The 27171-nt window shown below is 46.0% G+C and overlaps 1 protein-coding gene across 1 annotated transcript in view; it reads left to right on the forward strand.

Moving 5' to 3' along the window:
- Positions 1-27171, forward strand: part of LOC147116682 (uncharacterized) — a 207506-nt gene that overhangs the window by 85783 nt on the left and 94552 nt on the right. The window contains exons 8-15 of the mRNA XM_085991793.1: positions 2609-2661; positions 6709-6836; positions 8343-8499; positions 8594-8780; positions 15898-16004; positions 17564-17602; positions 20142-20337; positions 23429-23564. Coding sequence (XP_085847919.1) covers positions 2609-2661; positions 6709-6836; positions 8343-8499; positions 8594-8780; positions 15898-16004; positions 17564-17602; positions 20142-20337; positions 23429-23564 — 1003 coding nt within the window. The remainder of the gene's footprint in view (positions 1-2608; positions 2662-6708; positions 6837-8342; positions 8500-8593; positions 8781-15897; positions 16005-17563; positions 17603-20141; positions 20338-23428; positions 23565-27171) is intronic.

Genomic DNA, 27171 nt, shown 5'->3' on the forward strand with positions numbered 1-27171 from the left:
CCGTAATGCATATGTCTGTAGCTTGAACAGACTCAGAATTCTCTGTCTTTATGCACGCCATCGATTTTCCAACCTTAGTCTGTGAGTTAATGTTAACCTTGTTTTTCATACATAAGCTGGACTTATCGTCTTCCGGCTCAGAGTCTGAGCTGCTTGTCTGCACCGAGTCCTCACTCGTCATTGCTTGTCGGTAGTGCCATTCCATGTCTATTTTCTTGATCCACTCCCGTCCTAGAAGTGGTGGTCCTCCCTCAGGTAGTACGTACAAATTCATTCTTGGGTGTACTTTACCCCTATCTCTCACCTTGACTCTTATTTTCCCCATGGGGTATACGCGATGCCCCGTGTATGTCTGTAATACGAACTTGGTATTTCTTAAGGGTATGTGAGAGAATAGTCGGTGGTAGTCCTTTTGGTTGATGACTGATACAGCTGATCCCGTGTCCAGCTCCATTCGTACTTGGACTCCAGCTATTTTTAGTGTGACCCAGATCGTCTGTAGATCAGTTACTTTACCCACATTGTGGATTCTCAGACTATCCAACTCCTGGCTGTTTGGGTCTGAGTCTGAATTTTGTTCGTCTGAACTCTTTTCAGCCACCTGATGCACCTTGTTGTACTTTTCTTGTGGTGGTGGCTTCCTTTGTTTGTTGGTCTTCTTTCTGGACCTGCATACCTTCGCGATGTGACCCAGTTTGCCACATTTCCTGCACTCTTGATTCTTAAACCAGCACTGATTCTGGTCGTGCGTTGTCTTTCCACAACGGTAGCATTTGGAAATGCTTGCAGTAATTTGATCCTTCAGCACTGCTACGATCTCTTCGAAGGTCTGGTCCACTGGTTTAACTGGTGCTATTAGATGTTTCAAGAGCCCGTATGTTTTTGCTCCCATCGAATTTAACAAAGTTATTGCCTTGGCGTATATGGCTACGCAATATATTCCTATGCGTTCCCCATACGTGGCCCTGTCTTCTATTTCAGCATTAAAATCATTAATATTTCCTCGCTTAGGCATCTTCTTCTCTTTCCGAGAACAGCACAAGTATTTCTTTACTTATTATTAATTTTCTTCTCTTCTTGAGAACACCACAAGTATTGCTTTACTTATTTCTTGTTTCTGAAAATTCTAATTAATTTTCTTCTCTTCTTGAGAACACCACAAGTATTGCTTTACTTATTTCTTGTTTCTGAAAATTCTAATTAATTTTCTTCTCTCTTCTTGAGAACACCACAAGTATTGCTTTACTTATTTCTTGTTTCTGAAAATTCTAATTAATTTTCTTCTCTCTTCTTGAGAACACCACAAGTATTGCTGTACTTATACTTATTTTCCCTCTCTTCTTGAGAACACACCAGCCTTTCTGAAAAATCTTATTACTTTCCTGAAATTCTTAATAATTTCCAAGATGGCGGTTTCCCGCTTCTTCCTTCTTCTTCAGCGGTTTCCCCGCGAAAAATGGCGGCTTTCCCGCGCTTCTCGCTCTCCCCGCCCACTTCGATGGCGGTTTTCCCGCGCTTCTCGGCGCTCTCCGCCCACTTCAATGGCGGTTATCACCCGTTCCCCGACGCTGACTTTCAGGCCGAGTGCGGGCCTTATCAGCGGATGCGATCGATGGCCCGGCTGCGCCTCGCACTTGAAAGCGGCCCCCGGCCTCTGGCTCACCCGCTCGCGCGGCTCTTGCTCGCTCCCTCCCGGGCTCTGGCTTACCCGCTTGCGCGTTTCACCGCGGCTCTTATCAGGGATTGCGATCGCCCTGTCTTTGCAGCCAACGCTGCGGCTTACCCACGAGGTTATGGAGGCTTCAGGGTCCTAATGCCTGTCGCTTCCAGCCTGTCGGTTCCAGACTGGTGAGGATTGAAACCTCTCTTCAACGTCCTGTCTTCGGACGAAGCCGCCGTGGAACAACTGCCGCAGGGTTCGAATCCTGACTCGTCGCCAATGTTAAGTCTGTGGGTTGTATTATAAATAATCACAGACTCCACTGTTAACAAAATAAAACACGTCTTTACTATTCAGAGGCTCGGGCGATTCTGCCCTAGTTAACGTATCACAACCCTTATATACTGGTGTGGTCACTATCGGTATTACAGTATACATGAGCCAATAGATAGTGCCACCCTAAAGTAGTACTCTTAAAGGCGAACGGTTACATTCTATAGTTCCCTTAAAGGTAAACGGTTACATACACAACACCTTCTTTATTAATTAATATTCACCTTCTTGTCCTTTTAATTAAAAAAAATGAATTCTGGGGATATGGGCATTGCTGGCGAGGCTGGCATTTATTGTCCATCTTTAGTTGCCCTTGAGAAGGTGGTGATGAGCTGCATTCTCAAATTCTGAGGTGATGGCGATCATTTTTGGTCATTGTAAGTTAGAATTCAGTATCCATAATGATACAGTCAGCATATGTCCTGAAGCAGCAAAGGTTTGGAAGTGTATTTCTTTTTTTTAAGTTAGTGTTAATAACTATTACTGATATATGGCTAGATTGCCCATTCATTCACTGAGTGGGTGGAATCTAGCCTAAAGCATCTACATGTTTAGGATTGTTTAATGCTGCTTGGATAATAGGTCAATGCTTTCCTGTCTTTTCCTTTCCTGTAGAATGGATTATCGGTGAATTTGATAGCCCTATCCATTTCTGCAACCACCACAAAGTAAGTAGCACGTGCTGGTACACCCTAGTGCGGTTTGTATTGAAAACCTCTTTGGCAGGTTTCAAAGTTTTAGCCAGTTCTCTGGAGACGAGAGACTACATCCATTTGAAGTACTCGCCATTCTCATAATAATCCTCATAAAACCATTTTGGCCCGGATTTTGCGGTCATGGATGGCATTCATCTCGCCTACAGCTGCCCACAGACTTTTTGTGGGATTTTGCACGGCTACTTAAGTTTACTAGAGATCGTTTCCAGCATGGTGCCTGCTACAGGGGACCTGTGGCATGTGAGCAGGGCAACAGAGCAGTGTGATAGCAAAATACTGCGGATGTTGGAAATCCGAAATAACAACAGAAAATGCTGGAAAAACTCAGCAGGTCAGGCAACATCCGTGGACAGAAATTTGAGTTGACGTTTTGGGTCGAACCCTTCTTCAAAACTGGAAAGAAAAGATAGATCGGAGGCAGGGCTGCGATCGGACAAAAGAATAAAAGAAACAAAAGAAGTAAAAAAGAGACAATAAAAGGTGTTATTGTCACAGAGCAGTGTGTTTCTTCAACCAATTAGATTGAAGAATTCTCACTGAGCTACACAGAGTCTAAACCAGGAAGTATAAATTAGAATATTTAATTCAATGTAAAATTGTGTATAAAAAGCTAAATAAAGAGAGGGAAAGAAAGACGGGATAAAGAGGAGAGAGATAAAAGAGATAGAAAGAAAAAGTAAAATATGTTTATTTTAATTTTTTATTTTTTTTAAATCGCCAACAATAATTCAATTCTGAAGGAATGGACTCCACACTTGTAAAAGTAAATTTTCAGTGCCAGAGAGGTTGTTTGGCAGTAATTACAACTTATCACACCATTAAAAATTCAATTACACGTGAATGCACCAACCCTAACTTTTTCTGTCATGCTTAGTAGGTAACTAGTAGGGCAAGTACCGCAACTTCACACCCTTCATGTGTTTGAATGCTGAATCTCTACTCGGACAGCAACTTCCAGATCTCTGTGTTTAACTGTGCATGTGCAAACACTGGAAGTTGCGGTCTGATTTACTCCACTACTAGCCTCACACCACAAAATCCGGGCTATTAAAAATGTAAATTATTGTCAACAAAATGTTGTCCACTCCTGTTGGATAAAATTACTATACAATGGGAAATGTGAGATATGCAGTCTATTCTGCTGACGTTGGGCCAGAATTTGCAGTCAGTCAGAGTACGGCATCATACCGCCTTTGAAATGGATCGCCAGATCGGGATTTCTGCATGCGCTTTGACAGATCATCCGCATGGCTGAAGAAAAACCTATTGCTGGTGCAGAGTTGGGCTATTTGCTCAGCAATTGTGTACAAAAATTTTATGGTTGATGCAAACAGACACAGAGCCTGTTTGCATCAGCGTAAGGGGATACCTCAGACATGTTTTAACATTTTCATCTTGGAAATCGGATTGTTTAATTGTATCAAATGCATTTTTCTTCTTTCTGCAAAGATTGGAGTTTTAATGATGTCGATAATTATTATCATCAAAATTAAATTTTTACTAACCGAACTAAGATGTAGTGAAGTTGGTGGAATATAGCTAATTAGGAATTAAATTCCAATCCTGCAAAGTAATTGTAATTATGGGATTCCCTTTTGAAATGATGTAAAAGCTCATTCTGTTTCCTGATTGGAGGACCAGGCCCACGTGATCCCAGGTATGCTTCCGCCCAGGCTGCGCCCCTGGGATCCGTGGGCCATTACGTTGCCCTCCATCACGCAGCATCAGAGAGCAAGCTTCCGAAGGAGGGCCCCCATCAGGTAGGTGCGTATTCTTTTCGCAGGTCCGCAACTTTTGGGCCATTGAAGAATTTGGCAACTCATACATGTCATGTCAATCCTGTGTGATCTATTTTATTCACTCATCGAACAAACTGGTAATTCTACTATTCTCATTATAACGCTTTACAGTTAAGAGCTGCTGAACCCAGCCCTGCAGCATACTGAAAGAATTAAGGCATAGCAAAAAAGATATTTTTATAAAATAATCAGACGACAAGCTGAAACAGCATATTTGAATGTTTTTGAGATGCGTAAAGGCATAGGTCAGAATTTTTGAACAAGTTATGCAGGTTACTTGTTTCAGAAAGCCGATTGCCCTGAATTTGCGGTCGGAGGCTTCCCGTGGGGAAATGCCACCGATCCGCAAATAAAATGCCCGCGTACCTGGTGGTCAGGGAGGTATGGAGACTCGCGGTCCTGGGCCTCTCTGGGTACCCGTGGGGAGAGGCCCGCGTATCCCAGGGGCGCACGCAGTTCGCAATCGCCCCTGGGATCACGTGGACCGGCCTAACGAATGAAAGAAGCGGATCCCCATTCATGCTTATAGGGATTCCATATGTACGGAAACCCCATAAGCATGAATGGGAATACCCCAGAAATTACATGAACACATCAAATAAATCAACAACAAAACATTACGGCCTAGAAATTAGGTTTGCCTCCGCCAGGGCTTTTGCGCCCGAAATTTTGCGCCCGCGATAATTGCCGCTGCGCCCGCCAAAAATTCAGCTGCCCCGCGCCCAGAAGGCTGCGGGCGCTAATGGAGGGTTTCAGCGCCTCGCTATGGGCGCTGAATGCAGGTTTGCGGCGCTAATCCCCCGCTGCGGCACCCGATGCGGTGCGGCAGGCTGGGGTACTGCAGGCCTCCTCCTTCTGTTAAGGAGGAGCTGCCTGCAGCCGACCGCTGACCGGTCGATTCGCCCGACAAATGAGCCCGGCACCTCGGAGAAGTGCCGGGCTCGCGGGCCACACACATCAGTGCCGCGGGGGGGTGGTAGACGAATCCGGGGAGGGAGGAGCGGGCAGGCGGCCGCCGGGAAAGCGGCAGGCCGCCGCTCCACCTTAATGCGCCGGCGCTACGCGCTGCAACATCCCGTTGAACAGTCGTTGGTTGCGGCTGCCACGGGCGAGGCAGCCGCAACTGAATTTGGGTGTCCGGCCGCGTTACCACGGCAACCAGGACGCTGCGCACACCGATGACGTCATCGGTGCCGGCGCAGCACTACCGGCTAACGCCGATGGTAGGGCCCAACGCAATTTCGATCGCGGCTATAATTCCGGCGCAAGGCCCTCTAACGCCTCTAATTGGGCGCTAACCCCACCGAATTTCTAGGCCTACAGATTTAAAATGAATTAAAATAGCATTTAATTAAATATATAAAACAAACATTTTTTTGAAAAATAAATTTCAGGGGGAAAAATTGGGTGGCGCCGCTTTTGGGGCGCTAATGTCGCTGGGGCACTAATTTTAGCATCACCAAAAAGTTAGCGCCCCCCCCGCCGGAAATTCATTAGTAGCACCCCAAGCAGGAGATGGAGCGCTACTGGAAGGCACTACAACTGAAGATCATGGTGCTACGTGCAACAGCGCCACACGCGTTGGTACATAGCGCCGCGTCATTGCAGGCCTCCTCCCCTGATTAAAGGGGAGGGGCCTAGCACTGCGTGCACCAGGGCCCTGCCAGACCACCGAGGGGAAAAAAAGGGGAACAGGGCAGGTGCTGGCAGTTGGCCCAAAAAATTGGCCGCCCGACACCTGTCCCCTCTGCCACTGCAAAAACGCCCCCCTGACCCGTCGGACATATCGTCCGGTGATGGGTCGGGGGCGCGATCGAAGTTTGCGGGCGGGGCACTGCACACGGTGATGACATCATCGCCGGCGGTGAAGCGCTGCGGGGCGCTACTGGCAACCGCTGCGGGGCGCTACCGACAACCGCCGCGCTAACCTCCCGCTGAATTTCACGGGAGGCATTAATGGCGCTACACCTCGTATGCACCGTGCTGCAAAATACGGCCCATTGTGTCAAAATTGCATTCTGTGATTTTAGTAACCAATGTGTTTTTATACAGTCATGAAATCTCTCTGTCTGTTTCTTTAACAATGCAGAAATCTGTGTTAAAAAACCGACTTCCATTTGTATACTGCCTTTAATATAGAAAAACATCAAAAGGGGCTTAAACCTGTTCAATTCGCAAATATCTAACAATGCTCTTCCAGTATGAATGTAGGTTATGTGATGTTTCCAAATGGGAGGAAGGCTGGGATTGACTGGTCAGATGCCTCTTTAGCAGACATTGCTGATGACGGGGTCATTGCTGACTTGTACAGAATCAGTTTTACAGCAGGTGAGCTTGTAGAACGTATCAGCTGGTGAATTCACTTGTGCTTTTAAATAGCGGAAAAATACAACTTTGAATGAAGTAAATACATTTTGAAAAAGACAATTAATAGAATATCATTTTTTTTGGTCTAAACAGCAAGATTTTAAGCATTTTTCAACTCATACTTCTATTTGGTGTATTTTTATTGAATTATCATTACCTTACTTTAAGCTTAATTTCAATGTTATGATTTTGCTGTGATAGGACTCACAACCTCTGGATTCCTGATCCAAAACCATAAGCACTAGACTACCATGCCTACACACAACACAGCTATCACAGTTGTGCAAGGTTAATACTGCATTTGTACTGGTACAAGGTTACAAGTGAATTCTGTCAGAGGACTCTTCATCGATCAAGGGATTACATATCAGACAGAGGCTTAAAGGCATTGGCCCAGATATTCCGGTCCCTACGGGTGAGTACGCACTGTGTACACACCCGTAGAGACATCGGAAATGCCGGTTTCTGGCATGCACAGCGCATGCGCTGAAAACCAGCATTTCCGATCTGTCAAGAATGGTCTTGACAGATCCTCCAGCTGCCCGGGAGAAGGGCCGCTCCGGGCCGATAGTTCCGATTTTTGGAGACCCTCCGCTCGCAGAAAACAATAACAATTCTTATGCCGGGTAAAAGCGTAAGGCCTGCTTTTACCAGGATAAGAGTTGAAAGAATGTAAGAAAAAAATTTTTTTTCACTGATTTATCATTTAAAAATACTTTAAAAAAAGTAAGTTTATTTTTAGCCCCGTAAAAAACTTTAATTATTTTTTTCAAAAAAATAATTTTTTGTTTCAAATACTGAATTTATTGTAATTTCAAGTCATTTTAAAAATGTGATTTTCAAAAAAAATGTATTTAAAGTTTTACTATGTTTTTTCATTGATCTCCATTCATATATTTGACAGGTCTTCCTGTCAAATGTATGAAGGGAGATTCCCTTCTTTGATTGGCTCCCCATGACCCACGTGATCCTAGGGACGCTGCGAACTACCTGCGCCTCTGGGATATGTGGGCCCTGCGCACTTCAAGTTTGGTGAGGCCTAGGAGTGGAAGTGTGTGCATCCCGGGAGCCCTCAGGAAAGGGCGCAGATTTTTCCAGATCGCAGGCCTCCGCCCGCGGGAGGCCTGCGATTGGAAAATACGGGCCATTGTCTTAGTGAGGTGAGAGAATACTAGAATGAACATGCATCATTTCATCATTTGTGAGGAGGTCACACAGTGCAAACACACTTTTGTGAAACAGTGACCCACTTAGATCTGAATAGCATCTACGTATTGCAGATTTGGGCAGACACAACTTTCTTGTGAGACCATTGTAGTGTCAACTTTGTTGGCTTTAAGAAATACAAACTGCAGATTATGTTTTTTGTGGTATCAGTTGGATATTACAATATATAAATAATCGGGTATAATCGAATTTTACAATTTTACTATTTTTCTATAACACACCTTTTGTTTCCGGCTATAGGAGGCCAGTTGTTTCACCTACAAGTGTCAGTTGATAAAAGTGCTTCCCCAGTGATGTATGGGGGACTAACCTGGGAAAGTAGAATCCACGAGTGTGTGGCCAACTACCGTTTGAATTTAACTGTTCGCGGCTGGGGCATAATTGAATTTCATTACAGGTAAGTTATTTGTGAAAAGGTAATCGATATAGTTACCAGACGGTTTTTGTTAAAGCTGAGACAACCATGGATTTTTTTTTCTCCCTTTGGTCAGAAATGAAAGCGGCCGACAGGCCCCAGACTTCATACCAGCTGCAAAGCTGCAGGAACCGGTGGTGCCCGCGTGCTCCAAGTTGGTGTTGGCGTTCTCCGATGAGGCGTGCCAGTGTGCTGTGGTGGTGGGTGGTAAAGGAGCTCAACTGGCACAACTAACGGAAATGCAGAAACACTTCGGGAATCAGGTGGGTTAAAAAAAAAATCAAAAATGTTGTGATGCACCTGGAATATTGCGAGGAGTTTATGTTGGTGGGGCAGAAACAGTCGTTGAGTGTAAATCCCAGAACAGTTGAAGCAGGGCTAAAAAGTCAACAGCTGAGACTTTATCCCACCCCCTACCACCTCCCCACCATCCACACCCCAGCCCCACCACTACCACCACCACCACCACCTCACCCAAATAAGGGGCTCGATTTTCCAAGCCCTGAGGAGGCGGGTTTGGAGGCGGGAGTGGTGGGAAAATTGCAGAATCAGGGGGCAGGAACCCATCCCGCCCCCAACCCGCCTCTGTGCCAATGTCCCAGGAGGCGGGTACCCGACCTGTGCTGGGAGCCGCCTCCCCCGAGGCGGGAAGGGGATTAGTGCCAATTAACTGCCTGTTAACTGCAGTTTTTTGCTTAATCCCTATTTTTAGCCCTAAAATGTGGGCTGTCTGACGGCTCTGAACTATGCCAAGTTAGCGAGGCGGACCGTCGGTCTGTAGGGGTTGGAGGGGTCGAGATGTCCGTTGTGCAGGTGAGTGATGGGTGCATGTGTGCAGAGGTAAGTGTGTGAGGTAAGTGTAAAGTGTTTAATAAGTTTTACTTACCTTTACTCTCTCCTGCAGGCTTCCTCCCTTCAGTTCTTGGGAGTCCCTCAGCTCACCGGCACAGAAAGCAGAATGGCCGCTGAACTGTCAAAAGCTGCAGCCTCTGCTTTCTGGTCTGGAGAGATCTCTAACTGAGCCTGAGTAGAAGGACCCAAGTTAGAAGACAGATTGTCAGTGTTTGAAGTGATTTTTCATCTGTCAAAAGCTCTTGACAGATGAAATGTCAATCGCTGACATCACCAGTAACCAGGTGTCCCTTAATTGGCCTGCTGAGCCCGCTGAACGGGCTTAACAAGGTCAGTCAAGGGAAAATAGCGTGGGCTGGCCACAAGTCGATGGAGGTGGGACTACAACCCAAAAAGTGGGAGTCCCGCTTCCAAAAGCTCCCCATTGACAAAATCAAGGCCAGGGTATCTAGTTAAAGATGTTCTTGAGGACTTTTGAGGTTGGGCTCCGAATCAGATACTTCAAAAATTGTGTGAGATTTAACAGGCTCCGATTGCACTGCTATTTTGACTGATCCGTTTATGGACAGGGATTTCGATTCTGTCTAGCAGACATTGCTAATAATGACGCAACTTTTAAGCACAACTTCTAAATGGATGTTAAAGGTGGAAGCTCTGCAAAATAATAATTGATGTAGAGGATGTTGTTATGAGTCAGTGAACGATTGTATTACAGGTAGACTATCCTTTATCCGAAAACCTCGGGACCAGCCGAGTTTCGGATAAAGGAGAATTTCGGATTTCGGAAGGTGGGTCGGCAGGGGTCCGCGGGGGGGTCGGCGGGGGTCCGCGGGGGGGGGGTCGGCGGGGGGTCGTGCGCACGACTTACGCTGACGCTCAGCGTAAGTCGGCGGGGGTCGGGGCCGGCGGGGTCCGCGGGGGGGTCGGCGGTTGTCGGGGCTGGCGGGGTCGGCGGTTGTCGGGGCCGGCGGGGTCCGCGGGGGGGATCGGCGGTTGTCGGGGCCGGCGGGGTCCGCGGGGGGGTCGGCGGTTGTCGGGGCTGGTGGGGTCGGCGGTTGTCGGGGCCGGCGGGGTCCGCGGGGGGGTCGGCGGTTGTCGGGGCTGGCGGGGTCGGCGGTTGTCGGGGCCGGCGGGGTCCGCGGGGGGGTCGGCGGTTGTCGGGGCTGGCGGGGTCAGCGGTTGTCGGGGCCGGCGGGGGGGACGGCGGTTGTCGGGGCTGGCGGGGTCGGCGGTTGTCGGGGCCGGCGGGGTCCGCGGGGGGGGGGGGTCGGCGGGGGGTTGTGCGCACGACTTACCCTTTATCCGAACTTCCGAAACCGGAACCCTCTAAAAACCGAAGGTTTTTTCGTTCGTACGCACGACTTACGCTGAACGAAAAAACCTTCGGTTTTTAGAGGGTTTCGGTTTTCGGAAGTCCGGATAAAGGGTAGTCCACCTGTACTTGTTACAGACATCTTGTCAGAATAAGTCAACCGCTTTTTTGAGTCTGATTGTTTAAATCGGAAACTCATGGGCACACTGCCTACGGTTTTCTGCCCATTACTTTAAACAGATGAAAGATATTGGGCAGCGTCCCTGTGCTTGCTCGATATGCTGGGCCATCACACAGGCTTTCTTGCTGGCAATGGAAAATCGGCTCTCAAATGTTCTCTTCTATATAGGTAGCGAGCAACTCGTATTGAGGATGCAACAAATATGATTTACTTGATTTCATTTCCATTTGTGCTGTGCACTCTGGTCATCTGGAAACTGAATACAGATTGCTGCAATTCATTTTTATTTTCTGAACTTCAACAGTGACTAGATACAGCTGAGAACTTAATCAGATCTGTCTATTTTGGAATTAAATCAGCAGTCGGAAATGAAAGAATAGTGTTCAAGTACATTGCTATTTATTTCTGTTATTCTACTACTTAACTCCTGCTTAGGGTTCCTTATACTTTTACTGTTAGCATTACCTAGTAGAGAGGGCTTGATTTTGTCTTGTGAATTTGACTGCAAAAGGCCAGTTCTGTTATGGGACATACTTGTGCAAATGTGGATTTTCAGCCATTTATAGAGGAACCTTGATTAATCACCAAAATGGAGGGACTCACCTGGTGGATAATGAAAGCTGGGGGATAACTGAGAGGCTCCAAATTGCAATGTTGATTTGAATCTTGAATGCGCTGCCTCTCCACATGCGGCTGCCTCAGTCCTCTCCTGTTGCTCTGATCCTGCTTGGCAGCATTCGCTGATCTTCCAGCTCAATGCTTCGCTGCTCACTTGTTTTGGGACTCCAAATGTCAGATGAACAACACACCCAAGTGAGGCAGCCACATAAAGCTGTCCCGATGGCCCTCTCCCTACTGACAGAAATGGGCACTAAAACCGGCATGCATTCACCTCCAGCTCTTTCATTGGCAACCTCCACAGTGCAGACCTCACTGTAGATATCGTCATTCCATCTCAACCCTCGCTCCAACGTAGGAGAGAGATACGTGGGGGGCGGGGGGGGATATCACTGCAGATATTGTCGTCCCATCTCAGCCCTCGCTCCAACATAGAGAGATAACTGGGGGATATTACTGTAGATATCCATACTTGCCCACCCCCACCACCCTCTCTCTGATTTAGGAGATGGCTAGGTGATAGCAAAGATTGATTTGCCGACTAAACTACGCCCTACTTGAAATAGGTCATATCTTTGTACACTTTTCATTTTGTTTTCCTTTCCTTAGAAACAAAAATCAATTAAATGCCTATTGGCTAGCAGTACCAATAGGCACAATCTGTAGTTCTTTGAAAAACATTAAGATTTTCAGGGGAAAAACCTGGTGGAATGGCACTTCCCATATGTATCCATTCCTTTGCTGTGTTTGCTTGGATATATTCCCTGTGGGTTTTTCCCCTGATGAAGTTCAAGACTGCTTGACTCTCTGACAAACATAGTCATCTTCGATTACAAAGGGCTAACACTATCACCAGATTATAGCTTCACTTGCATGTCAGTTATATAATTATTTTCACATTTTCGTCTAATGTTTCAGAATCTAGTATAAAAACTAGACCATATTATTCCACATAGTGTTGAGCCATTTCCACCCTCTCCTCCCTCAGTCTGTGCCCCAAAGGCAAATTGAGGCAAGACAGTTGGTGAACTTTGGAATGCAATGGAAAGTTTCCAGGCGCTATTTGTGAAGGAATAGCCATATTCAGAAAAATACACCATCCTATGAACAGAATTCTGACTTTATTAAACATGACATACTGGGCTAAAAATTTGGTATCGCCGCGCCAGGTCTTTAGTGCCCGAAATTTTGCGCTCGCCTGGATTCCCGTAGCGCCCGCCTGAAATTCAGTTGCGCCGCCCCAAGACGGAGGCGGGCGCTATTGCAGGGTTTGGCCGCCTCGTTTGGGGCGATGAAAGTCAGTTTCAGGCGTCCAGCTACCGCTGCGGCACCCGATGCGGTGCGGCAGGCTGGGGTACTGCAGGCCTCCTCCTTCTCTTAAGGTGGAGCTGCCTGCAGCCGTGAGATCGCCGCTGGATTCCCCCGGCAAATGAGCCCGGCACCACGGAGAAGTGCCGGGCTCGCGGGAGTCAGACACCAATGCCGCGGGAGGGGTGGTGCAGGAGTCCGGGGAGGGAGGTGCGGCCAGGCGGCCACCGGGAAAGCGGCCGGCCGCCCCTCCACCTTTATGCGCCGGCCTCTCGGAGCTGCAAGGCACCGTTTTTCAAACGCTGTTTGCGGCCGCTACGGGCGAGGCGGCCGCAACTGAATTTGGCCATCGGGACGGAATAGCATTGGAACCGGGGCACTGCGCACACCGATGACGTCATCGGTGCCGGCGCAGCGCTACCGGCTAACGCCGATGTTAGGGACCAACTGAATTTCGGGCGCTAAAAAACTTCCGGCGCAAACCACTCTATAGCCAATAAGTGGGCGCAAACGCGACTGAATTTCTAGGCCACTGGGTCTGGAAGTCTGGAAGCCTTAACAATCAAAAGCTGTAAACGGCATACAGGCTTTTGAGATAAGATAAGTTGTTGACACTGAAACAATAGCCTATTGAAGCAGAGGGTTAGAGCTTCCAGAAAGTCTGAGCTTTGGAGGGAACACAATGGAATGCCCAGTTAAAAGTGTCATAAACCTACACTTCAGGAAAGAAACACATAAAATTAAAGAAACATGTGCCTTTGTAAAAATAACTTCAAGTGAAACACGGGAGGAACCAGCCATTACATTGTTTTTGTGTTAAACTTGGAACACCTAGGAGACACGAAGCCTGTGGTACAACCAGCTGAGGTAAATAAGAATTGCATAGATCACCCTAGTTGAGGCGTTTTTAATTTACACGTAAAAAGATACAAACAGAAGACTTCCTAAGAATGGCATCAAATAGAACCACTGCTGTCATATTGTTTTTATGATAAGTTTTGAGCACCTAAAGGAGAGACACAAGTCTGAATGTTACAAGCTGAACTAACTGTAAGAATAGCAGGGGTCAACAGAAAAATGGCTAGAGATAATTAGCTTACATCAGCAGAAAACTTCAAAGGATATACCACTGAAAAAAGAGTATAAATATAGAACTTTCAAATAGGAAGACAGAATTCGCTGGAAGGGGCAAAGTGATTCTCGGCTTCAGAGGCTCTGTAAGCCTACAACTTTTAGAGTCTCGGGTATCAAAGGTATTTGATTTTGGTGGATATCCTGGAATAAGACTAAGTAAGAAATGTAAAAATGTAACGACGTTAAGATTTGAGAATAAGGATCTCTGAGAATAAGAATTGTGAGCTATTTGTTTTTGGAACTGTTAAAGTTGCGATTGAATCACCAGCTGTAATTACATGTCGGTTCTTTTATAAATCTATATATTTTTAGAATTGTCTCACATAGTACTTCTGTATCAAACTCGTGAACTCAATCTCTGTACACTCTTTGGTGGGGAGTTGCAGAATCCTGGGGGAGTTTTCCGGACCCTCATAATATCTGGAAGGTTACAGTCTAGTTAAACTTATTAAAAGTGCTATCTGGAGGATGGTAACATCTTCAGGTCGTTCCTTTCCTTTAGGGAGAGATAGTTTGGACTTTTAGACCCAATTAAGCGTCTTTTAGGATTCGGCTATTTCTAACTTTAGTTGAAGGTGAACGTCTGGGGAATACGCCTGATCCAGGGTGGCCCGAAAAGGGGCTAGGACTAGTAATTATCCCTTCATATTCACTTTGTGGTACTGGGCACTGCTATAGTTAGTGTTCTTGGGATTGCTACTCCCATCAATCTAAATTAGAATCCCCTATGTGTGATAGGCAGACATGGATTTTTTTTAAAATTCGTTCCTGGGATTTGGGCATCGCTGGCAAGGCCAACATTTATTGCCCACCTCTAATTGCCCTTGAGAAGGTGGTGATGAGCTGCCTTCTTGAACTGCTGCAGTCCATGTGGTGAAGGTACTCCCACAGTGCTGTTAGGGAGGGAGTTCCAGGATTTTGGCCCAGCGATGATGAAGGAACGGCAATATATTTCCAAGTCAGGATGGTGGGGAACTTGGAGGTGATGGTGTTTCCATGCTCCTGCTGCCTTGTTCTTCTAGGTGGTAGGGGTCGCGAGTTTGGGAACTGCTGCCGAAGAAGCCTTGGCGAGTTGCTTCAGTGCATCTTGTAGATGGTACACACTGCAGCCACAGTGCACTGGTGGTGCAGGGAATGAATGTTTACAAGGGTTCCTTGATACCACACTTGGTCAAATGCTACCTTGATGTCAAGGGCAGTCACTCTCACCTCACCTCTAGAATTCAGCTCTTTTGTCCATGTTTGGACCAAGGCTGTTGCAGTCTGGAGCCGAGTGGTCCTGGTGGAACCCTAACTGAGCATTGGTGAGCAGGTTATTGGTGAGTAAGTGCTGCTTGTATCACTGTCGACGACACCTTCTATCACTTTGTTGATGATTGAGAGTAGACTGATTGGGCGGTAATTTGCTGGATTGGATTTGTCCTGCTTTTTGTGGACAGGACACACCTGGGCAGTTTTCCACATTGTCGGGTAGATGCCAGTGTTGTAGCTGTACTGGAACAGCTTGGCTTTTTCTGGAGCACAAGTCTTCAGCACGACAGCTGGGATGTTGTCAAGGCCCATAGCCTTTGCTGTATCCAGGGCGCTCAGCCGTTTCTTGATATCACGTGGAGTGAATCGAATTGGCTGAAGACTGGCTTCTGCAATGGTGGGGACCTCAGGAGGAGGCCAATATGAATCATCCACTCGGCATTTCTGGCTGAAGATGGTTGCAAACATGACTGCTGTTTTACCTCCGCCCTTTTGATCTATCTGGCATGGCTCGATCTAGCTGAAAGACAGCCAGTATAACTATTCAGGTCTTGAAGGCACTCCAGCTCCTTCACCGTGCTGAGGCTGCAGTCAAGAAGAAAAAAAGCAAATATATTCTTATATCTTCAAGTAACAGTTGCAATTAATGCTGTAATTGAGTTAAAGTGATAAATAATACCAGCTCAACAAGAATAAAATGATATCCTGTTTGTTTGTCTGTTAGTTTTCTGTACCTACAGGCCTCTGTGTCACTATTGCAGCCCTGGAACACCAAATGAAAATGAACAGCAGTCTCCAGCAAGCTGTGGCAAAGCTGAACGATATAGCCTGGTATTGTCATTCTCTTAATTTAGGCAATATAACCTGGTTAAAACATTCCAACTTCAGTTTTAATGTTAGATTTATGAGATTTCAGTTGCACTTTAGAACTGACTCTGCACTGAATTGGGGGTTGGGGGTAATATATTAGCATGGATAGAGGATTGGCTAACTAACAGAAAACAGAGAGTCGGGATAAACGGGTCATTTTCAGGTTGGCAAACTGTAACTAGTGGGGTGCCGCAGGGATCAGCGCTGGGGCCTCAACTATTTACAATCTATATTAATGACTTGAATGAAGGGACCGAGCGTAATATAGCCAACTTTGCTGATGATACAAAGATAGGTGGGAAAGCAAATTGTGTGGAGGACGCAAAGAATCTCCAAAGGGATATAGATAGGCTAAGTGAGTGGGCAGGAATCTAGCAGATGGAGTATAATGTGGGAAAAGGTGAGGTTATCTACTTTGGTAGGAAAAATAAAAAAGCTAATTATTATTTAAATGGGGAGGGATTACAAAATGCTGAGGTACAGAGGAATCTGGGGGCCCTTGTACATGAATCACAAAAAGTTAGCATGCAGGTACAGCAAGTAATTAGGAAGGCAAATGGAGTGTTGGCCTTTATTGCAAAGGGAATGGAGTATAAAAGTAGGGAAGTCCTGTTACAATTGTACAGGGCGTTGGTGAGGCCACACCTGGAGTACTGCGTACAGTTTTGGTCTCCTTATTTAAAGAAGGATATACTTGCATTGGAGGCAGTTCAGAGAAGGTTCACCAGGTTGATTCCTGAGATGAAGGGGTTGTCTTATGAAGAAAGGTTGAGCAGGTTGGGCCTATACTCATTGGAGTTTAGAAGAATGAGAGGGGATCTTATTGAAATATATAAGATTCTGAAGGGGCTTGACAGGGTAGATGCTGAGAGGATGTTTCCCCTCGTGGGGGAATCTAGAACTAGGGGGCATAATCTCAGAATAAGGGGACATCCATTTAAAACAGAAATGAGGAGGAATTTTTTTTCTCAGAGGGCCGTGAATCTTTGGAATTCTCTTCCCCAGAGAGCTGTGGAGGCTGGGTCATTGAATATATTTAAGGTGGAGATAGACAGATTTTTGAAAGGTAAGGGAGTCAAAGGTTATGGGGAGTGGGCAGGGAAGTGGAGTCGAGACCAAGATCAGATCAGCCATGATCTTATTGAATGGCAGAGCAGGCTCGAGGGGACAAATGACCGACTCCTGCTCCTATGTCTTATGTTCTTATGAATTGAAGCTCAAGCAACATGCTAGAATTCTGAAATAAAAACAGAAAATGCTGGAAATGCTCAGCAGGTCAGGCAGCATGTGTGGAGAGAGAAACCGAGTTAACGTTTCAGGTCGATGACCCTTCGTCAGAACTGGTGTTTCTCTCTCCACAGATGCTGCCTGACCTGCTGAGTAATTCCAGCATTTTCTGTTTTTATTTCAGATTTCCAGCATCTGCAGTATTTTGCTTTAGTATTATACTAGAATTGTAGGTATGTGTCAACTCCGATCGCTTTCTCATTTTTAATTATGGTATTTCTGTATTTCAACAGCACACGTAAAAATGGAAACTTTCAGGAACGGTGCAAAAGGTAAAATCAATCAAAAATACTTTCCTCTGACAGAATTTATTATGTACCAGCACATTCCCTGTGCTATTGCTTTGGTGAGTTGGAGATTTGATAAGAACAGGGCCGTTGTGCCAAATAGTGTTAAAAGTGACACTGATTTATCAGCTTTGGGAGCAGTCCTAAGACCTCAAAGCACTGGGAAGGAGGCCAAGGTTCTAACAGTGCCTGTGAGGGTCTCAATGTCAGAGGTTGGTAGGCAACAGATGTTGGAAGAGGCCATAAAGGTATTTAAAACACAAGGATGAGCATTTTAAAATCGAGGTGTTGCTGAACCGGAAATGTAGGTCAGTGAGCACAGGCGTGATGGGTGAGCGGGACTTGATGCGGGTAAGGAGACCGGCAGCAGAGTTGTGGATGAGCTGGAGTTTAATGAGGGTGGAGGAGAGGAGGCCAGCCAGAAACGCATTGCAATAGAGGCGGCAAAGGCAAGGATGAGGGTTTCAGCAGCAGATGGGCTGAAGCACGGATGGAAGCGGACAGTGTTACGGAGGTGGAAGTAGGCAGTCTTTGTGATGGAGAGAATGTGCAGTTGGAAGCTCCACTCAGGGTCAAACAGGATGTGGAGGTTGTGTACAGTCTGGCACAATCTGAGACAATGACTGGTGAAGGGGATGGAATCCATACATTTTATCCTTATTTTTAGATGCCCACTATAAATTCCGATGTCCACATTTAGAATAGAAACTACCTATGTAAAGTTTTCACACTGTAATTACACCCACCTGAAAGAGGGGGGCACTGTAGTGCCTCTACTGGCTGGAGGGTATAATTATCGCATGACAAGTTTACGGAGGCAGTTTCCATTATACGTAAAGACATTTATATTGACAATGGAAAAAGTTGACAGTGCATGTACATGCAAGGTTTTTAATATAATGGCCCAGAAATTCGGGTCGGGGGCTTCCCGCAGGTGTAAGCCCCCAACCTGCACTTACCTAGCGCTCCGGCCATTGTGCTGTGGGCCCCCGTGGAATTGCGATCCTGGGCCTGCTCCAGCTGCCGGCGCGCAGTTCTTGCGTATCCCAGGGGCGCAGTTAGTTCGATGCGTCCCCTGGGATCACGTGGGCCATGGAGAGCCAATGCTCCATTCATAAGTTTGACAGGAAGAGCTGTCAAAACTTATAAATACTACGAGCCCCAAAACATCACTAAATCTTCAAATACATTTTTTTTTAAATCACATTTTTTAAATAAACTATAAATTACATGAAATAACTATTTTAAACAATAATTTAAATTTTTGAAAAAAATAATTTTATTTTCTAACGGGGCTAAAAATAAACTTACCTTGCTTTAAAGTATTTAAAAATAATAAACCTGTGGAAAAAATGTTTTAATTTTAATTAATTCACCACTTACCGTGTAATAAGCAGGCCTTATGCCTGCTTTTTAAATGTGTAACTGCTGGAGACTTACCCTCCCGGGAAAACCTGCAAAAAAAACCGTAAGTTCGATGCGCACGCGCAGCCTCTCCTGCACACGCGTTCGAACCCTGCTTTCAGTGGAACGTAGTGCCGGTTTCCCGCACATGCGCAGTGCATGCAGGAAACCGGCACTTCCATTGGGCCTACGGGTGAGCACCCCGTGCGTACTCACCCGTGGAGACCCGAAGTTCTGGGCCAATACCAGTTGATCGCCCATAATGTTACACAAAGGGATCAAGACCAAGTGTAGTCTTCAGATGAAGTAGGGTTAGAGGCTGGGAGACACTTGGCTCAGTCCACATTTAAAGTCCTACATTCTGCACTTATTTTTATAAACTTCCGTAATAAATTCCTATGTAAATTAGTCCCGCTGCAATGATACCCTTCTAACTTGAAGGCTCTGCAATGGCTTGATGTGTCAAGAGGCTATGCCGACGGAATCCAATGGTTTATTTTTAGTAAACCCCTTACAAATGACCTACCCATTGCAGCACTTATACAAAGGGTAAAAATAGGTTGAGAATTTTTAGTTATTCATTCACAGGATGTGGGCATCGCTGGCAAGGACAGCATTTATTGCCCTTGAGAAGGTGGTGGTGAGCCACCGCCTTGAACCGCTGCAGTCCGTGTGGTGAAGGTACTCCCACAATGCTGTTAGGGAGGGAGTTCCAGGATTTTAACCCAGCAACGATGAAAGAACGGCGATCTATTTCCAAGTCAGAAAGATGTGTGAATTGGAAGGATACTTTCCTCCTTTAAGACGCTCCTTAAAACCTACCTATCATCTGCCCTAACATCTCCTTATGTGGCTTGGTGTCAAAATCTGTTTGATAACACTCCTGTGAAGTGCCTTGGGATGTTTTACTATGTTAAGGGCGCTATATAAATGCATGTTGTTGTTGTTGTTGAAATACAGACAGGAAAACAAACTTCCAAAGTTCTGCAAGGGGAAATGATTAACCACAGAGGCCTCTTTTCTTAAACAAATTCGGCTATCCATTGCTTTAAATGTCTTACCAACATACTGTAATTTGCTGTGGGATTTGACACAGGAACTGGCTTTTAATGTTCCCCAGATGTGTTGAATTGTTCAGAAGCACCAAACTGGCTCCAGAAATAGAAAGCGCCATTCGTGACCAGCTTGCTGAGCTGGGGCTGCTGGGAGTAGAGGAACGATTGGCCGTCAGGTCCAGCGCAGTCGGGGAGGACACAGAGGACACGTCTGCTGCTGGGCAACTCGGCACTATACTGGGATTGAAAGGCTTTGAACAGGTAAGAAGAAAACAAACATGATGAGTGAATCATTAACAATGTAACAGCGAGGGTGAAACCGAAATTAAGGTGGAAAATTCTGTAGTCTACCAATAATTCAAAGTGGCTTCCGTTCGAAAATTCTGAATTAGCCAATAATTTGAATTAAGCGAAATAAATAATGCAACAAAGTGTGAATTTGGCATTTTATAAAAAATGGTATTATCAGACCATTTGAATTCAGCAACTTTGAACTAAGGATCAGCCTCGACATGGGTAAAGCTTGTTCTAAACAGGAATATGCTCTGATTAGATTCATTCTTATGGCGTATCCTTAATTAGCAACATAGGAACAGGAGTTGGCCATTCAGCCCCTCGAGCCTGTTCTGCCATTCAGAGAGATCTTAGCTAATCTGTATCTTAACCCCATCTTCCCGCCTTGATTCTGTAACCCATAATACCCTTGCCGAACAAAAATATATCAATCTCAGTTTTGAAATTTTCAATAATCTAGCCTCAACAGCTTTTTGAGACTGAGAGTACCAGATTTCCACTACACTTTGTGTGAAGAAGTGCTTCTTGACATCACCCCTGAACTGCACAGCTCTCATTTTAAGATGATGCCCCCTTGTTCTGGACTCCCCCACCAGAGGGAAATCGTTTTTCCTCTATCTACCCTAAATTACAATGTTATCAAATAAATTGCTATCACTTGTTCTGTGTTTTTAGTAATATTGTAGCGGTACCACCGAGTGTCCCTTACTTACCGTACATAATTCCCTTTAACGTAACGATGTAGCCGGTGCGGGGCTTTCCTCCTTTGGGAGCGCGGGCGAACGCGATGACGTCACGTCGCACATCACGTGACCGTCCCAAGCGCAGGCAAACGCGATGGCGTCATCACACAAGTCACGTGACTACCCAAGCGCGAGAAGAATGCGATGACATCATCACGCAATTCACAGGACTGCCTACTTAGTCCTCGTGGCGTCTCTGTCTGGTGAAGACCTATCTTATGGCTCTCCTGTACCTAGCTCTGCAACCTGTTTGAATTCCTCTGTTCCTGCATTAAAAACCTTTTTGATTGTTCTCCTGGAGTCGAACTCAATTATTAAGTAGGAATTCGTCCAATACCTACATCGGTGATCACGAATACTTACAACATCATTTGTTTATGCATCAAATGCCGTTTAAAGTCTCAAGCATATGTGTCCTAGGCCATCAGCTTCTCCATAACTGATCCATCATTGACTGGCAAAAGTGCAATTCAAATAGTACAGTCTTAACATGCCAGAGTTAATTTCCTCTCCCAGAGGTAAGACAAAACACTGCAGGGCAGACTCCATATAGAGTGTTGAATATGAACTAAGAATCTAAACTGAGCTGTGGTCTTCTCAGATTAATTTTGAGGAAAAATAATTTAGACCAACTTGGAGACACGTACCCTTTAGAATAAAATGGTGGTGGATATGCCAGTTGGTAATGCTGATTTTTCTCATCCGTTAAGGTTAGCAAAGACTACTTCTGATTTGTTTTTTCCTGGTTTGAACCCTGATCTTCTTAATGTGCTGAGGACGTGCCGTCTAAGACTCAGCCTGTTAACCAGGCTCCGTAACATAGGTAGCATTTCTCAGTGACATTGGTTGGTCCAATTCAAAGGTGTACACCGAATGCATGGCCAAGCGGCAGAACTTGTTAACTGCAACCCCGAGTACAAAGGAAACTGCTTTACAGCAATTTCAACTAGACTGAAGACCATGGTAAGCATTTGTGCAGACACAGTATGAACGTTAGTCTGTGTTGGACTAGCAAAGGTTTCCATGTGACCACAACATTCTAAATCTGACATCTAATACTATATTTATACTGCAGCTACCCGTCTCAGATTGAAAACTGCATTATGGGTTCCAGCCAGGTAATACCCTATTTACACTGCTTCCAATTTTCCAGCCCAGGAGATGACTCTTTGCATGTGTGATTATATGCATGAAGAGTTCTTCTCTCAACACTTAAAACTTAAATGTCTATAGAGGTGCACTCTATAAACATTCAAGTTAACTGCAGGCAGGTTTATAAACCATTTAACACCATACTCAAGTTATACCCTGTGCAGTATCAAACCAAAGGTGAGCGTAAGACTATCCCCACTAGAGAGCCTCACACTGCTTCTCTCGGGTCTTAACTCCACGTTAACATTGCAGCTTTCACTTACTGCAATAACTATTTCACAGCAATACACCTAAATACACCTACACAAGCAAATACACCTACATTTATCTGAATATTCATTTGTAGTGTTCCATTTAGGGGCCTGGTTGAGGACTGACTCATCCAACTTTGGAGGGCAGACTCACAAGTGAGCTGGTCTAAGTCCTTGATCCCTTATATCAAAGTTGAAAACCCATCCTTTTCTGCATCATTTTTGCAATCTATTTCATCCAATTGTTAGCGTGACCCAGTCGCTAGCACGCTTACCTCCTGAAGGTTGTCAGTTCAAGTCCCACTACAGACTTGAGGACATAATCTAGGCTGACACTCTAGTGCGGTATTGGAGCGCTGCATTGTCAGAGGTGTAGTCATTCAGCTGGGACATTAAACTGGGGCTCTGTTTGTCTGTTCAGGTGAATGCAAGAGATCATGTGGCACTATTTGAAGAAAAGTAGAGGAATTTCCCAGTGTCCTGACCAACATTCCTTCCTCCACCATTATCACCAAAAAATAGTTTATTCAATCATCTCATTTGCTGTTCGTGAGGCTTTGCTAGATTCAGTTTGTGGGACCTTGCTAAATTAGCCGCAGTGTTTGCCAACATAACAGTGACTGCACTTCAAAGTAATCCATTGGTTTTAAAACACAGACCTTTTGAGGAAGTGTAAAGTGCTATATAAACCAAGTTCTTTCTATCCATAGGATTTTAAAACACTACTCACCTCTTTCCTACCTTAATTGTGACCCACAGTATGGGACCTTGGCTCTTCACTTAGATCTCTCAATTTAAAAAGATGTAAACCACGGCCTAGCTTTGTACCTTATATTTCAAAACAACAACAAAGTAGCGTATATTTGTACTAATTTTTTTCATGATTTACTCAATGAATCTTTGCCTCCCCAGGTGTGCGATGCTGTGCAGGAATGCTGGGCTTCTCTCTACTCATTCCAAGCAGTGCAATATCGCAGTCAAAGGGGGCAACCTGTGCCAGCAAGCATGGGTGTGGTTATCCAGCAGATGGTATCAGCCCAGGCAGCAGGTAAGGCTTGCGATTTCAATTCAGGAAAATAAACTTCACACTTCATTCACACAAGGGCTAAAGCTGTCTTTTATTGTATCTTGCATTCATTAGATGCTATATAGCTAGGAAAGAGAAAAAAAACTTGCATTTATATACTCTTCTTCTTAGGCAGTCTCTCAGAACCGAGGATGACTTGCTTCCACGTTAAAAATGAGTTCTCAGGTGACTGATGAGTCCAATGCGGGACCTACAGTCTCTGTCACAGGTGGGGCAGACGGTGGTTGAAGGGGCGGGTGGGTGGGGTGCTTGGGTTGACATGCGCTCCTTGCGCTGCCTGCGCTTGGCTTCCGCTTGCTCCCGGCGAAGAGACTCGAGGTGTTCGGTGCCTTCCCGGATGCTTCTCCTCCACTTTGTGCGATCTTGGGCCAGGGATTCCCAGCTGTCGGTGGGGATGTTACACTTTTTCAAGGAGGCTTTGAGGGTGTCCTTGAAGCGTTTCCTCTGCCTACCTGGGGCTCTCTTGCTGTGCCAGAGCTCCGAGTAGAGCGTTTGTTTTGGGAGTCTCGTATTGGGCATGCGGACAATGTGACCTGTCCACCGGAACTGATCGAGCGTGGTCAAAAATTCGATGCTGGGGATGTTGGCCTGAGTGAGAACACTGACGTTGGTGTGCCTATCCTGCCAGTGGATTTACAGGATCTTGCGGAGGCAGCGTTGGTGGTACCTCTCCAGTGCTTTGAGGTGCCTGCTGTACATGGTCCATGTCTCTGAGGCATACAGCAGGGCGGGTATCACTGCTGCTCTATAGACCATGAGCTTAGTGCTGGGTTTGAGGTCCTGGTCTTCAAACACTCTCTTCCTCAGGCGACCGAAGGCTGCACTGGCACACTGAAGGCGGTGTTGGACTTCGTCTGCCCTGGTTGACAGTAGGCTCCCGAGGATGGAAAGTGGTCCACGTTGTCCAAGGCCTTGTGGATTTTGATAATCAGGGGGCAGTACTGTGTGGTGGGGGCAGGTTGGTAGAGGACCTTTGTCTTATGGATGTTTAGCGTAAGGCCCATGCTCTCGTACGCTTCGGTGAAGGTGTTGACGATGGTTTGGAGTTCGAACTCCGAGTGAGCGCAGACGCAAGCGTCATCTGCATACTGTAATTCGACGACAGAAGATGGGACGACCTTGGATCTGGACTGGAGGTGACGGAGGTTGAACAGTCTCCCGTTTGTTCTGTAAATTAGCTCCACTCCAGTGGGGAGCTTACTGAGGATGAGATGGAGCATTGCAGCAAGGAAGATCAAGAAGAACGTTGGTGCGATGACACAGCCTTGCTTGACCCCGGTTCGTACGTGAATTGGGTCTGTGGTGGAACCGTTGGTCAGGATCACAGCTTGCATGTCGTCGTGAAGCAGGCAGAGGATGTTGACAAACTTTTGAGGCCAGCCGAATTTGAGGAGGACACTCCATAATCCCTCACGGTTGACAGTGTTGAAGGCCTTTGTGAGATCAAAGAAGGCCATGTACAGTGGTTGGTGCTGTTCTCTGCATTTCTCTTGTAATTGATGTGCAGTGAAGATCATGTCCATTGTGCCTCTTAGTGGGCGGAATCCGCATTGCGACTCTGGGAGGAACTCTTCGGCCACTGGGAGAAGGCGATTGAGGAAGATTCTTGCGATGACTTCCCCTGTGGCAGACAGCAGGGAAATTCCTCTGTAATTACCGCAATCGGACTTGTCACCTTGCTTGAAGATGGTCACAATTACAGCGTCTCTGAGATCCCCTGGCATGCTCTCCTCCTTCCAGATAAGAGGAATGAGTTCATGAATTCGCGCCATTAGTGCTTTTCCGCCATGCTTTAGTGTCTCGGCAGGGATTCCATCTGCTCCTGAGGCCTTGTTCTTCAGTTGTCGGATATCCTTTTCAACCTCATGCCGGGCTGGAGTTGTGCTGAGATGGTGGCGGTTAGCATGCTGCGGGATGGTGTTGAGGACACTCGCGTCGAAGACAGAGTCTCGGTTAAGGAGATCTTCGAAGTGCTCCTTCCAGCGGGCACTGACTGTCTCTCTGTCCTTGATGAGTACCTCTCCATTCTTGGCCCGCAGTGGGGTTGGGCCTTTGATAATTGGGCCGTAGATGGTCTTGACTGCACTAAAGAATCCACGCACATCGTGGTTGTCGGCTAGCTGCTGGATCTCCTGCGCTTTCTCCACTCACCATCTGCTCTTTAGGTCGCGAGTTTTTTGTTGGACCTCAGCCTTCAGTCATCTGTAGAGCTGCTTTCTTGCTCTCGAGTTGTGTTGCTGTTTCCAGATCAGGAATGCCTTGCGCTTGCAGCTTATTAGCTCCTGGATCTCTTGGTCGTTCTCGTCGAACCAGTCTTGGTGTTTCCTGGTCGAGTGATCGAGCGTCTCTTCACAGGTGTTGATTATGGAGGCCTTGAGTGCAGACCAGACGCTGTGGGCACTCTGTGTCGCTGCATCACTGGGAGTCGTCAGGTTGTTTGTGAGGCGCAGGCTGAATAGGACCTTCTTAGCAGGGTCTTTGAGTGCTCCAGTGTTAATTTTCCTGCGGCATTGTTTCTGTTGCTGCCGCTGTTTTGGGGCTACATTGATGGAGATGACAGAGCGGATCAGGCGGTCCCAACAAATTGCACCTTTTATGACCTCAATGCATCCCAAACCAATTTACAGCCACAAAAGTACTTTTGAAATATAGTCACTGTTGTAATGTTGGGAAACACCAGCCAATTTGCGCACTGCAAGATTCCACAAACAGTAATAAGATAAATAAGCAGATATTTTTTTTTTCAAAATGTGATGTTGGTTCCGGGACAATAGTTGGGCAGGACACTGGCAAAACTTTCTTATTCTTCTTCTAATCATGCCATATACTCTTTTATGCACGAGAGGGCAGACGGGACCTTAGTTTAATGGCCCAGAAATCCGGGTCCCAATGCGTGAGTACGCACGGGGTACTCACCCGTAGGCCCAACGAAAGTGCCGGTTTCGTGCATGCACTGCGCATGTGCGGGAAACCGGCACTTCCGTTCTCCTGAAAGAAGGGGTTCACAGATCGAACACGTGCGCCGGAGAGGCAGCGCGTGCGCATTGAACTTACGGTTTTTTTGCAGGTTTCTCCTGGAGGGTAAGTCTCCAGGAGTTACACTTTTAAAAAGCAGGCGCAAGGCCTGCTTTTAACAAGGTAAGTGGAGAATTAATTAAAATTTTAAAAAAAATTCCACAGGTTTATTATTTTTAAATACTTTAAAGAAAGGTAAGTTTATTTTTAGCCCCGTTAGAAAATGTAATTAATTTTTTCAAAAATTTAAATTATTGTTTAAAATAGTTATTTCATGTAATTTATAGTTATTTTAAAAATGTGATTTAAAAAAAAAAAATTATTTGAAGTTTTAGTGATGTTTTGTGACTTGTTGGGGCAGTAATTCCTCCCCAAACGCGTGAGTACGGAAGGGGTGCTCACGCATCTGGCCGGAGGAAATGCCAGTTTTCAGCATGCACAGCGCATGCGCTGAAAACCGGCATTTCCTCTCCTCTAACCCAAGAGGTGAAGAGGCTAGCGCGTGCGCTGTAGGGGGCAGCGCGTGCGTCTTGGATTTCCTCTGTTTTGGGGG

This window comes from Somniosus microcephalus, chromosome 6 (assembly GCF_052327205.1).
Source record: "Somniosus microcephalus isolate GS21.2 chromosome 6, FLI_Smic_1.0, whole genome shotgun sequence".
NCBI lineage: Eukaryota > Metazoa > Chordata > Chondrichthyes > Squaliformes > Somniosidae > Somniosus > Somniosus microcephalus.